Source organism: Engraulis encrasicolus, chromosome 11 (genome assembly GCF_034702125.1).
Source record: "Engraulis encrasicolus isolate BLACKSEA-1 chromosome 11, IST_EnEncr_1.0, whole genome shotgun sequence".
In the NCBI taxonomy this organism is placed as follows: Eukaryota; Metazoa; Chordata; class Actinopteri; order Clupeiformes; family Engraulidae; genus Engraulis; species Engraulis encrasicolus.
In genome coordinates this window covers 47786483-47799641 of record NC_085867.1, presented here as the reverse complement: position 1 = coordinate 47799641, position 13159 = coordinate 47786483, and the positions used below count along the sequence as shown (strand labels likewise).

At 45.3% G+C, this 13159-nt stretch overlaps 3 protein-coding genes across 3 annotated transcripts in view; 2 read left to right on the top strand and 1 right to left on the bottom strand.

Moving 5' to 3' along the window:
* The first annotated feature begins 361 nt into the window (after positions 1–361).
* On the top strand, positions 362–5737 carry morn3 (MORN repeat containing 3). Its single transcript, XM_063211397.1, has 6 exons — positions 362–505; positions 598–744; positions 843–1000; positions 1530–1689; positions 2040–2224; positions 5571–5737. The coding sequence occupies exons 2-6, from the start codon at positions 600–602 to the stop codon at positions 5643–5645; spliced, it is 723 nt and encodes a 240-aa protein (XP_063067467.1). The 5' UTR covers positions 362–505; positions 598–599; the 3' UTR covers positions 5646–5737.
* A 3171-nt stretch (positions 5738–8908) lies between these two features.
* orai1b (ORAI calcium release-activated calcium modulator 1b) lies at positions 8909–11771 on the bottom strand. Its single transcript, XM_063210795.1, has 2 exons — positions 11448–11771; positions 8909–10357 (listed from the first exon to the last, which is right to left on the bottom strand). The coding sequence occupies exons 1-2, from the start codon at positions 11559–11561 to the stop codon at positions 9743–9745; spliced, it is 729 nt and encodes a 242-aa protein (XP_063066865.1). The 5' UTR covers positions 11562–11771; the 3' UTR covers positions 8909–9742.
* A 197-nt stretch (positions 11772–11968) lies between these two features.
* Positions 11969–13159, top strand: part of kdm2bb (lysine (K)-specific demethylase 2Bb) — an 81005-nt gene continuing 79814 nt past the window's right edge. The window contains exon 1 of the mRNA XM_063210794.1: positions 11969–12644. Coding sequence (XP_063066864.1) covers positions 12612–12644 — 33 coding nt within the window. The 5' untranslated portion in view covers positions 11969–12611. The remainder of the gene's footprint in view (positions 12645–13159) is intronic.

Below are 13159 nucleotides of genomic sequence, written 5' to 3'. Positions count from 1 at the left end.
TGGACAGCAATTTGAAATAAATTCAACATGTTTGCATGACCTATAAAAAAAGAGAAATGAAACAGACAAATCGTTCAAGTATATTTTCATTGTATGATAAATTAAATTTGCATACAACATTGCAAGACACGCTGTACCATAATGCTCAAAGCTGCATCTTAATCCAAAAGAATACAAAAAAGCTGGTCTGCATAGATAGGCCTAGGCCTATGTTTGGAGACCTTTAGCAACATTGATGAGTGGTGCATTGGCTGGGCCAGAAAGACTGAAGCCGTGTGACGCGGCAAGCTTATTCTAGAACACATGATACAAGGAGAGAATGGAGTGTTGGGTGTCTTGTTGCTGGGCGACCAGCGGACGCGCACTTTTTACAGCTGTTTGGCGCTTGCCAAAGTTGGTGAGTGACATTTGTGCCTCGACTGCCTGCTGCAATCCCACGGTGAATTGAGCTGATTTGGAGTCGTTCACTGGGCCAACACCGACCGACCCATCCAGTCTCTAGAAGGTAAAATGATTTATAGTTATTTGTATAGTTTTAGATGCTGATAAGTTATTGCGACTGGTGTTTAGAAGACCATTCTATATTTCCTTTGCTAGGGATGCCTTTTAAGAAGATTCCAAAAACAACGGTGCCACTGGTGAAGGTTTGGGAACATAAAGCGCAAAAGTGTGGACTGCTGCATAGCGTGTATGCTGTCAACGGAGACAAGTACACGGGAGAGTGGCTTGACAACAAAAAGCATGGTAACTTACTAGGCCTACTCTCCGAAAAGCGGATTCTTTGATTGCTCTCTGGTGTAGGCCTAATTAGTGACATTGGCTTTATTGTTATGCGCCTTCAGGTAAAGGAACCCAGGTTTGGAAAAAGGCAGGGACTATCTATGACGGAGACTGGAAGAATGGCAAACGAGATGGATATGGTACCCTGAGTCACATGGATTCCACAACGGACGACTACATACGATTATATTGTGGGGGGTGGAAAAATGACAAGAAAGATGTAAGTGAAAAATGCACACACACCATTATCAGAAATGACTAATAAAAGACAGCACTAATACATGTCAAGTACAAAATGTAATGGTAATGGTGGGGTGGCGTCCGCGCCAATGTCTTATCCTGAGCGTATCCCGGTGCGTAATTCCAAGAGCAGTATAATGAAATGGAAGAAAGGAGTCGCACACTGGAGCTGAATGCAGAATCAAAAACTGTATTAAACAAAGCCGAAAAAAGTAAATAAAATCGACAGACAGGGGACAAACGTTTCGGGTCTAGCCCATCATCAGTGTTCCCAGAACACTAAACTGGGAACACTGATTATGGGCTAGACCCGAAACGTATGAGCTGTTCTTCATCTTCCAGGAGCTTGGGGGGCCCAAGTGGCTGCCTGAGTAGCCCTAGCCTGATGACAAGATACACCTCTATCTGCAACCCTGAAAATTCAGTTGAAAACATGTACAGTAGGCCTGCCTATTGTAAACAAAGCCTGTATTCAAACTTCACTTGGTGCCACCACCTGTGTCTTCCAGGGCTTTGGGACACATTTCTACAGCCAGACTTCTTGGTATGAGGGTGAGTGGCTTGAGGGCCAGAGAAGTGGTTGGGGCCGAATGTACTACAGCAATGGTGATGTGTATGAGGGGGAATGGCTGGAAGACAAGCACCATGGACAAGGCATGCTCCGGTTCGGTACGTGTGAACAAAATTGTTGGTGACTATGATGGGCAGTTACTGTGTATCTTAAGATGTGTATGAAGTCTAAGTAATAAAAAATAAATAAGTATAAGTGAAATACAGATAAAAGCTCATTAGATAATCATTAGTTATATTACAGAGAAATAACAGAGGGTTAACTGGTGTAACAACAGACTAGGCTATCATGTAATAATGTTGCACTTACATCAGGAATGTACTTATATTCTACACACCTCTGACTTATCATGAATGTTCCTATACTTGGGCCTACAGAGCTTAGATCATCGGCTCAGTGTAATCGTTGCTAGTTGTCATTGATGTCAATGAAAACTGTCTCCTTCAAGCTGACGACAACAGGTACGAAGGCTGCTGGAAGCAAGGGAAGAAGCACGGGCCTGGCAAGTTCTTCTTCCTGAACAAAGGGCAGCTGTACGAGGGCGTCTGGAAGGACGGAGTGGCCAAGTATGGAACAGTGTCTGACTTTGGGAGGAAGGAAGCATCCAGCCCAACAACATACCCACTCCCAAAAGTGAGCACCTGCTGGATGTTCATCAGAATTGAACTCTTTATTACGCAGGGGCGGACTGGACATCCCTGATTCAGAAAGTAAAAACCGTGCCGCATATTTTCACCAGCAAATCTAATGAACCAGCTGTCCCTAATTAACACATCCGGTCAGTCAGGTTGATGAGCTCATCAGTGAAATCACTTGAGTTCGTAGCACAGGCAAAAACTGCCTGATCTCCAAAATTCCGTGCTCCTTTGAGAAAAAAACATTTGGCATTAGAAAAATGCTGAGAAAACACAATACTGTGGAAACATAGAGCTGTGGGAGTATAGAGAGAGCACTTCTGTGTGTCCATCACAGAAAACAATTCCGTGGTCCAGGAGCATAGAATTTTGGCAAAATCCGTGTCCGGGAGCACGGAATTCTGGAGATCATGTTGGGCAAAAGGAATATCTGGCAGGATTTTTACTTCCTCAATCCAGTTTGTCCACTCCTGCACATACGCTAGCTAATATAAGGTGTATAGTTTGGCTTTTGAGAGTGGTGGGGACTAGCCTGGTCCTGACCATCCCATAATACTACCATTTCCACTTCGTATTCATGGTCTGAACTAGAGATGCACCGGATCTTGATTTTTAGGATCCTGCCGGATACCGGATCCACTGCTTAAGATCCTGCCGGATCCGGAACCGGATACCGGATCCTACGAAAGGGTTGAAACACATAGCCAACTCGCACACGTGGGCCCTTTTTATTACGTTGACGCAAACTATTTTTAAGACTCATTGGCTTACTGTCACACTGCCTTCAACGGCCACTTCCAAAGGGCTTTCACTCCATGCAGCGATTGGGGTTGTGAAAGACTGAAAAGCCTTGGCTACGTAAAAAGTAGAGATGCCCCAGATCCTGATTTTCAGGTAATTGCCGGATACCGGATCCACTGCTTAAAGGGACATTCCACCGGTGGAGACATGAATATGTTACTGAAAGTGGGTCATATGTATAGTAGAATAGTAACATACATTTCTAATTTGGTGCCTTCTTGGCCAAGAAAAGGCAGAAAATGACTTTTTAGTGCTTGTGGATTTGTGACAACAATCCCCATAATGCATTGCAATGCTCAAGTTCCACAGGCCACACCCAGTTATTTGAGACTCTATGCATCATCCCTCCCTCAGCTTGCAGGCAGTGTTGCCCGATTGGGCTGTTTCCCGCCCAATTGGGCTGCTTAGGATGGTCGTGTGCGGGTAAAAATGGCATTTAGCAGAAAAACCCGCCCAATTTTAGCCATAGAAATCAATAGAATTGGGCAGGATTTTGAGCTTCTAAGCTGGTTTTGAGCATTTTTTGGGCTGGAAATCATCAGCCTCATCTGGCAACCCTGCATGCAGGTGCATCACAGTGGGACAGACATCACTTGAAAGGAGAAGCTGGAGCACACTGCAGCTTAGTTTTCAAGACTTTATTTTGTGCACACACGCGACCAACGTTTCTGTGTTGCTACACCTTCTTCAGAGTCAAATGATAGCAAGAGAGAGACACACATTTCAAGACTTGACATTCACAGGTGATCCTACTTGGTTTGGGTAAATTGGTCTGATCTCATTGCAGGTAATTGACCCCACCCCCCAACACCAGGACAAGATTGTAGACAATTAGACAGCTTGCCAACTTCCCAAAACAAAATAAAAAAGTGAAAAAAACAATACACAAAGAACATTGTCAATAAAACCACAGCTACAATTATTAGAAGACCACAGCCGCGATGCTGGAACAATTTGTTACAGAGAGCAAGACATATTGTGCTATTATGCCCTGAGGCTCCACTGAATTTAGAGTATGAATCCAAAATGCCTTTCCACAAAGCCTCTCTGTCTAATTGTCTGCAATCTTGTCCTGGTGTTGGGGGGTGGGGTCAATTACCTGCAATGAGATGAGACCAATTTAGCCAAACCAAGTGGGATCACCTGTGAATGCCAAGTCCTGAAATGTGTGTCTCTCTCTTGCTATCATTTGACTCTGAAGAAGGTGTAGCAACACCGAAACGTTGGTCGGGTGTGTGCACAAAATAAAGTCTTGAAAACTAAGATGCAGTGTGCTCCAGCTTCTCCTTTCCAGCTATGCCAGTGACTTACTGGCAGTGTTGCCAGATGAGGCTGATGATTTCCAGCCCAAAAAATGCTCAAAACACGCCTGGAAGCACTAAATCCCGCCCAATTCTATTGATGTCGATGGGAAAGATTGGGCGAGTTTTCCTGTAAAATGCCATTTTTACCCGCAGACGGCCATCCCAAGCAGCCCAATTGGGTGGGAAACAGCCCAATCTGGCAACACTGCTTACTGGAGCCTCAATGCCAGTGATTTCAAAAGCACTGGGACACTGATCTGTGATAGGTCTGTTAGAGCATTAGGTCCAACCCCCTATGGGCGGGGTTGAAAAGGTGGGAAAAAGGCTTGTAGTCTCAACAGAAATCCACCTCTCTTACACTTCCTATGTCGATGATTCAAAATGACCATTTTTACATCATTGACATAGGAAGTGTTAAGAGATGAATGTGGATTTCTCCAATCTCAGGGGGAATTGAGAGATTTTTGAAAGACCATTCAAAAGTATGACTGGGTGTCTATCAATGGAAAGCCTAATGCAAAATGGGTGGAGTGTCCCTTTAAGATTCTGCCGGATCCGGATAGTTTGAAAAACCCTATTATCCTGCCGGATCTTGGATCCTTTACATCTCTAGTCTGGACTTTGTTTGATCTGACGCGATTGCAGGAAGAAGGAAGGACATTTTTGGAAGATCAGGATTTAACTTATAAGTTATTGTTGAACAAATATGTCTGACGTCTATCTATGGTGATGTAGGACCGTTTAACAGACATGTCTGACAGAACATCCAACCGTAGAATAAAATTACAATGTAGGACCGTTTGTCAGAACACTGGCGCAAATCCTACCGGTCAACATCGCTCCACAGAAGACAGGTACCAGACGTAGTGCGGAGCCAAGTCTCTTGGCTGGGTGGGGACATCATTATGGTAAATTGTCCGGGTTAGCTATTTTTGCATTATATTTGTGAATATGTGTTGGGGATAAGCTAGGCTCATCTCAAAAGTGTTATGGGCGTGTCCCCATCATCTATGCCTAAAATTACACCCATGTATGAATTTAACGGTTACATGGCACTATTCAGACATTGATGTCTATTGTCTGAATACCGGCACGTTTCCCACCGAAATCTGCTACATCTGTGGTTTGTGCTATGTTGCTCAGGTTTTCTCCGTTTAGGGAGAGTGCATGCAGTTACCCTAACCCTAACCCTGCCCTCCCCCCCAATTCAACAACCCTTATCCCCCCTCTGTTCTGCAGGTTTGCCTAAAGGATATGAATGCAGTGCTGATGGACTCAAGTGCTTTAGTGGAAGAGCACTCGGATGGAGCCTGAAGCTTCCCACAAGCAACATTCTAACAGCATCATGTGACACTCGAAATCAGGGCCAATGCCAAAAGTCCAAATACAGTCTTCCCCTGACATCATGCCTTTGTGTGTTGCAATAAATTACAACTTTTCAGCCCCAGCGTAGAGCCGTTTGGGAGTTTGAAAGACATGGATATTCTGAGGCCTGGCAACATCTCAGAGAAGCCACAAAGCGGAAGGTCTTGTGAAACGGCTCAGCCCCATGTGCATGCCCCCCCGGTCAGTTTTAGAAAATCAGGTTAGGTTTAGTTATGGGCTTTGGTCTAGTACACAGTTAATCATTCTCCAGTGCTCAGCTCACATAGGAATTACTTTGCATAACACAACACGTTCAACTGTGGAAATTTGCGACCTAAGTAATCTGGGGAACACAGGTAAATGACAGCTGCTAAATGACAGCTGCTGTCTATGTATTGGCAGATTCTCCACTTATTGCAGATCAACTTAGCCAGGATTATCACTCAGCTGTATTCTTGGAATAGCCAAGGTGTAGTCCCCTTATGAACACAGCAGGCTTTCTGGATGAGTTTGAGTGCAAGTGCATGACTTTGTAATGATCCTGGCTGAAAAGGCAATTGGAAAAAAGGCAATTCTGTTTGCCTGTAAACACATCACACAAATAGTGTCAGTTACAATGTCATGCTTAACAACCAATAATCAGACATTGACAGTCTCATTACTAAAATGTCAATTTATCAAAAAACACACAAATCACATCACTTCATACACTTTCATACATTTCCAACAGACACATTAGAATCATGGAAATAAAAAGGGTTGTTTGAATTTGTCAGTAGTACCAACACCATGCCTATTGAATGGCAAAGGACACATGAAATATTGGGATCATTCAAAGATTCGTAATCAACATAAACTTATTCGTTTCACATTTTTCTAAATTAGATAACTTAAATACTCAACATCACAATTTAACAGATATAAATGGTCAAAAAGTAGCAATTTAAAATCATCAGTCATGCGAAATCAGTGCAGCAATATTACCATCATTTTTGCTTGGCAATAAATACACATTAGTCACAACTCAAAGCATCTTAAGCAGCATATTTCTGGATGGCAATAGCTACAAAACCAGTATAAAAATCTGAATGAGACAATTCAGCCGCCAATAAGAAACTCCTTCAGTATGAAAACATGTCAGTTGAAATGCACAGACTGTGCAAATAATCAATTGTAGAAAATACAAGTAATATTACATGCGTTAGGTTAGCATGCATGGACATTTACCAGCAACAGCAGTAAGAGCTGGTTTTTTTTTGTAATTCACAGGATGTGAAACCATGTAGCCATGGTCAAATGTTGGTCCTTCATGATAAAAAAAAATAATGGTCAGACTACCCCAAAGCCTTCGTGGAATTGCACAGTGAATGAATGTTGACATGTAAGACAATGGGTTTTCATTTTGCTTCAAAAAAGGTGGTGGCACAACGTTGACGTGGCTGAAAGATCATGCTAGATTGAAATACCCATGATCCTCAGCAGCCCTTTCTTATCAAATCACATGAATTGTGTGACATTGTGTGTCGGGATGCTAGGGAGCAGGGGTGTGTTACTCGAAAGCATAGTTGTTAGCCAGTTAGCAACTTAGGTAGTTGCCAATGGGCAATTGCATTGCAAACAACAGTAGCTAATGTAGACTTGGCTATTTTGCCTGGCTAAGTGAAAGGAGAGCAAGTGGCATCCAGTTGTGGCCGTAGGTTCTTAGTATCCTGGCTGACAGAATGTATGATGGCCACAAATGACACAAGGGAAAAAAAGCCTCCCCTCATGGTAAGTGGTTGATTGGGAGTGTTTTGGTGTTCAAATTGTTCTACTGCACAGTCAAGGCCAGCACAGCCAAGTTTTCACTGTGCTAAACCCTCTTCAACCACTTACTACACAGTTTCAAACCTAATATTACTCAGCATTGCGATTGGAGGACAGTTTCTGTGTCTTTTGGATCTCCAAGCCAGACAAGAGTATTTTCTTCCTTTAGGCGAGGCCAACAAATACATTCTTTCGTGGCATGTAAAAAGTAAGAGCGCAACTGTACTATATCTCCATACAGAAGAGCACTGGGACTTCATGCTCCAGGAGGACAAACAAAAGATAGGGGCTTTTATTATATACTACGCAATACTGAGCGTTTACTCGGGGTCAACTTAACTAGGTCACTCAGGGAAGCCCAGTAGTTACTTTGAAACGAAACACCCACAAGGATTCCGGAAGTGAGCAATATACCCATAGGCTGTGCTTGTTATGTCAATCTTTACCACTTGTGTGTGTGCGTGTGTGTGTGTGTGTGTGTGTGTGTGTGTGTGTTACTGTGTGCCATTTTCACACAGAACAGCTGTACAAGACCCCTTATCAGAGGGTCTAATGAGTGCAGACAGCAAGCTACCATAGTATGCACTTGTGGATGGTGAGTGAGCAGGACGGTCTGATCCCCTAGCCTGATTTTCATCGACTTTCAAATCTCTTCGAGACTTGGTCTGACCAAGAGCATAGCAATTAACAATTCCCTAAAGGCATGGTTGACCCGCCTCCCTTGGTTTGCTAATGTTTTTTTTGCTTCTCAACAAAGTGGGAGGAGTTCCCGATTTTTCGGGAGCTCAGAAAGTACAGTACTTGCATTGCTCTTGACCTGACTAGTGGCAACGCTGAAGGTGCTGCGTCCCTAGGAGGGCACGGCCTGGCTACCATCCGCCATCCTCCATCCCACTTGCTCTGGTCCTCCTCTACCCAGCGGCAGGCATCCCGTCCGGGTTCAGAAAGTCAAAATCCTGCCAGATATTTACTCCAGCCGATTAGCCTTTTTCACTGTGACCTGAAGATGAGTTTCATTTTTTGAAGTGAAGCAGGAAAAATGACTAGGCTACTGGATACCAGTGGGGGTGTATGTTTATGTGTCTATTTTCTGACCAGAATGCATAGAAATGACAAAGTGTGCTGCATGCGCACTGCACAGCAAAAGCAGCACTGCGCCATCACGAACGTGACCTACGCCACCGGATGCTACTCTTTCCTGCTTGAAATGCATTGGATGGAAGGTGTCTGACATCATGTGTAAAGGCTAAATCAATAGGCTCGTTCGTGACGAAGCAGTGCTGCTTTTGCTAAGCAGTGAGCGTGCGCACTTTGCCAGTTTGATGCATTCTGGTTAGATTTTCTAACCACAATGCATCAAACTGGCAAAGTGCGCATGCTCGCTGCTTAGCAAAAGCAGCACTGCTTCGTCACGAATGAGCCTAATGAACTAGCTGATCCAAATTACCACACCCCTTCAGCCAGATAGATGAGCTAGGAAGTGGGCTTGTTCGGGATGAAGCAGTGCTGCACCGACCTAGCAGAACGCATGCGCAATGCAAAATTATAATGCATTCTGGGCAGAAAATTCTAACCAGAATGCATTGAAGTGAATGCAAAGTGTGCATGCATTGCTGCGCAGTCTGCACAGCGCGCGCCATCACGATCGAGCTTAGTGAAATCCCCCATGTTAGGGACAGAGGCAGGAGAAACATCTGGCAGAACTTCTACCTTCTCAATCCGGTCTGTCCACCCTTGCCTATACATCTAACTTATAGTTTTCGAAGTGAGAAGTCTGCCTCACACTTAAAATCCTTTTTGTTGTTTAAAAAAAAAAAAATCATGGCTGGATTACATTTCGACTTCAACAGTCTTCTTTGAAGTCAAATGTAATCAAGCTATGAAAAAAAACAAAAAAAAACAACAAAAGGACTTCACTCCTAAAACTGCAGTCAGCCTTTGGTCCTGCACCTTTTTCCTGGGACGTGCACCACGAATCTTCACCTTCAACTGACTCTAGTACTTCTAACCCGCTCAGAGGTAGTGGGAGGTGGGGGACTGCAGGGCCGACACCTGGGACCGACCTGGGATGTGCACAATGAATCTTCACCTTCAACTGCCTCTTCTAACTTCTAACCTGCTCAGGGGTAGTGGGAGGTGGGGGACTGCAGGGCCGACACGTCCCCCCTGTTCTAACCTGCTCAGGGGTAGTGGGAGGTGGGGGACTGCAGGGCCGACACGCCCCCCCTGTTCTAACCTGCTCAGGGGTAGTGGGAGGTGGGGGACTGCAGGGCCGACACGTCCCCCCTGTTATCCAGCTCGTTCTGCAGCCGCGTCAGGTCCTCCAGCTCCTCCAGCTCCTGGAACTGCCGGTCGGTCTTGTGGCTGACCAGCGAGCGGTAGAAGTGGACGGCGAAGACGATGAAGACCAGGCCGAAGGGCACCATGATGGAGGTGGAGGTGATGGCCGCCGCCACGCCGGCGCTGATGCCCGTGGCGGTGCCGTTGCGCGCCGCTTCGCCCGTCCCGGCGCCGGCTCCTCCTCCTCCAACTGTTCCCTTATCCTTGGCCCTCACGGGCAGGAACTTGACCCAGCACAGCAGCACCACCTCGGCCAGGAAGAGCAAGGTCCCGATGACGGTGGAGAATGCCCAGGCCAGCTCGATGTGGCGGTGCATGCGCTCGTGAGGGGACTCCCGGACCGAGTTGAGGTTGTGGACGTTGCTGACCGCCTCGATGTTGGGCAGGATGCAGGTGCTGACCATCAGGGCGAACAGGTGCACGGCCACCAGCACCGTGGTGCAGGCGCTGAAGGCGATCAGCAGGCCCGGGTGGTAGTCGTACGAGTTGTCCAGCTGCACTTCCACCATGGCCACCTGATTGGGAATAGGAAATAAAAGGGGTTTTTTTTCTGGTGAAGTGTTATGAAGCGGTCTGCACACTGTGTATTAACTCCAAAAATACTTTATTTCATTTTAACATATGGCAGCGTTTCGATCCAACAGAGGGATCTTCCTCAGTGTAGTGTAATGTAATGTAAAAGGCATGTCTTCACCAGAAAAAAAGACAATAGTGTTTGGAGGTAGGGTGCGCACATCCACAGGTAGTTGTCCAGGTGCCAGACAAAAGGTAGTAGGTAGTGTGATGAAGCGGTCTGCACACTGTGTATTAACTCCAAAAATGCTTAATTTCATTTTAACTATGTAACAGGGAGTTTACTTTCTGAACCAGGGATGTCCGCCTTTGGCTGTATCATTATTAGCAACGGACAAATAATATTTTGTGGAGAATTGTTGTGTGCGAGCTGCAGATTCAGAACACTGCTTGCTGCTGAGACACCCCTCCCAAACTAATGCTCAATCCAGATCACCCAACCCGGAGCATGCGGATTTGGAAAAACGCAGTAGCGATGCGCACGGGGTGCTCAATTGGAGACACCGTCCGCATGATTCAAACGATGGCAACGCGGAAAACACGAATAGCCGTCATTGCAATCATGGTAACCGTTCCATAGACCAAAGTTCAAAAAGGGATCGTCAATGGTTAAAAAGAAGTTCATGGTTAGAGGAGCCTACATGTTTTTTTTTCCGATCAGTACATGGCCGGTTGTTGTTACATTGTATACAGCGAATGTCAAACGTGTTAGTTACATGGTAACTACATAGGTTTGTGTTCTGGCTATTCTCTGAATATGCGTGAAATAGATCACTGTTAACACAAGAACTGCAGAGTCGTCCACACATCATGGTCGCTTCTAGCTCATTACACCTCTACAAACACTTCTCGAACCCCAACATTCGCTGTGGAACACTGATACCGAGGATCCACGTGCAGTCCAGTTGTCAAATCCATATTCGATTATCTGACAGATATAAAGGCAAGACGACACAAAACAGCTTATGTGCGCATCTTGAACACCACATTCTAGGTATGATGAAGTCAGTCTGATGTTCTTGAGGGACTCACCATAGCAAACCCCGAAAGAAGGGCTGATGTCCTACTCGATGCCTTGAGTTTGGCTCTACTCAAGTACAGTTTCCTCCAAGACAGCGCCTGCAACGAGTGCTCGCTCCGACTCATTGTGCAGGAGAAAGGATGGTACAAACTTTACTCCTGAAATATACTGTCCTTACACTGTCCACGGCACGCATACACTTTGGAACGATACATTAGACCCACTACCCATTAAGACTATCACTTACTGCGTGGTCATCATTACCGCGTTGATGGAGGGACATATGTCAGCCCAGTCGACCAGCTGGAGTGAATGAACAACAGCTGAAGCTGACCGAGAAACCTGCACATTAAATTACCCAAAATGCCATTCGGACACACAAAAGACTTCCGCAGTCAATTCTGCCACCCAGTGGCTCTACCCACGGCTTGCAGCACTTGTATCCATTTATGTAACGCGGATGTACCATCAAATACTATGGCTATAATAAATTACGCACAACTTAATAGTGAAAGTCGAGGCACATGACAGGCACACATTTTGCCCAACAGATTTAATAAAAGTATTTCTATAGAAAGGTTCATATTTTGGTGACTTAAATAATGCCAAATGAGTCAACTGAACCAGCAACTTGTTAGGATGATGCATAATTCATGCCCCTAAAGTAGGTTGTACCATTTGTGCCAGTAAAAAAACAGCAACATTTCTCAGTAGAATACATGCTAGCATATGACTTTTAGTGTGACGCATGCAATGCTTTAATTATATGTAATAAGCGTCCATTTAACGAGTGAGCATTCAGCCCATCCGCGATCAAGCATCACCAGCATCAGCGCGTGCGTGCAGGGCGTGCAGACTCGTACTCGTGACACAAGGAGAGGGGAAAACAAGCCAGAATATCGCTTTTAAGAACGTTTGTTCGGGGAAATGTCCCCAGCATGACCTTTCCAATGTCTACTGGTATGAAGTGCGACTGAATTTTGAATTGAACTTCTGAATAAACATGACGCACTACGTTAAACAACATTGTTTTGATTCTGGGGCGTGACGTCATCTACCAGTACACGAAAATGGTTCCCCTTAGTTTTGATTCGGAAAACAAACTGCTGGCAACTTTAAATGTGGTTATTTAACCACGTGACGGGTTGAACGCGGACGCACGGGAACTTCAAGACATGGAAGCGTGCGCGGACAGGGGACGCAAACTGGTGCGTACATTTGCCCTTTACTGATACAATTTCAACGGGACTTTGAGTATGGGTACCTATGTATTGTTGCTGCTACCAGATCCACGCCGAGCACCATCTGCCTCTTGTCCGAAGACCTTAGAGCTACCCTCGGGCTTTCGGGGCAATGGCTTTGCGCTCTTGTAACAAACGATAGCCTAGTATTTTGGCTATGCGTGTTAATCAGTGTAACCCTGCTGGTGAATGATTTGATCTGAACTGCCCTCTCTGCAATATTGAGATAGGCTATGACCTTCACCATTAACTGATACGCCGATGATTGGTGAGAAATGTGCGTCAATTGCTGCTGCAATTTGGACAGCCATCACTATTTCTGTAAAATAATTGACTCGTGGGCGGTAAAACAAATGATATAAGGGAATGCACCTGCGACAAGAAAGGCAGCTATGGTACCCAGCGCAAGGCTAGTGTTGTGTTTGGGTATGGGTTGCATATGTAGGCTACCCCACCTACCTGAAAGTAGTCTCGCAACTAGT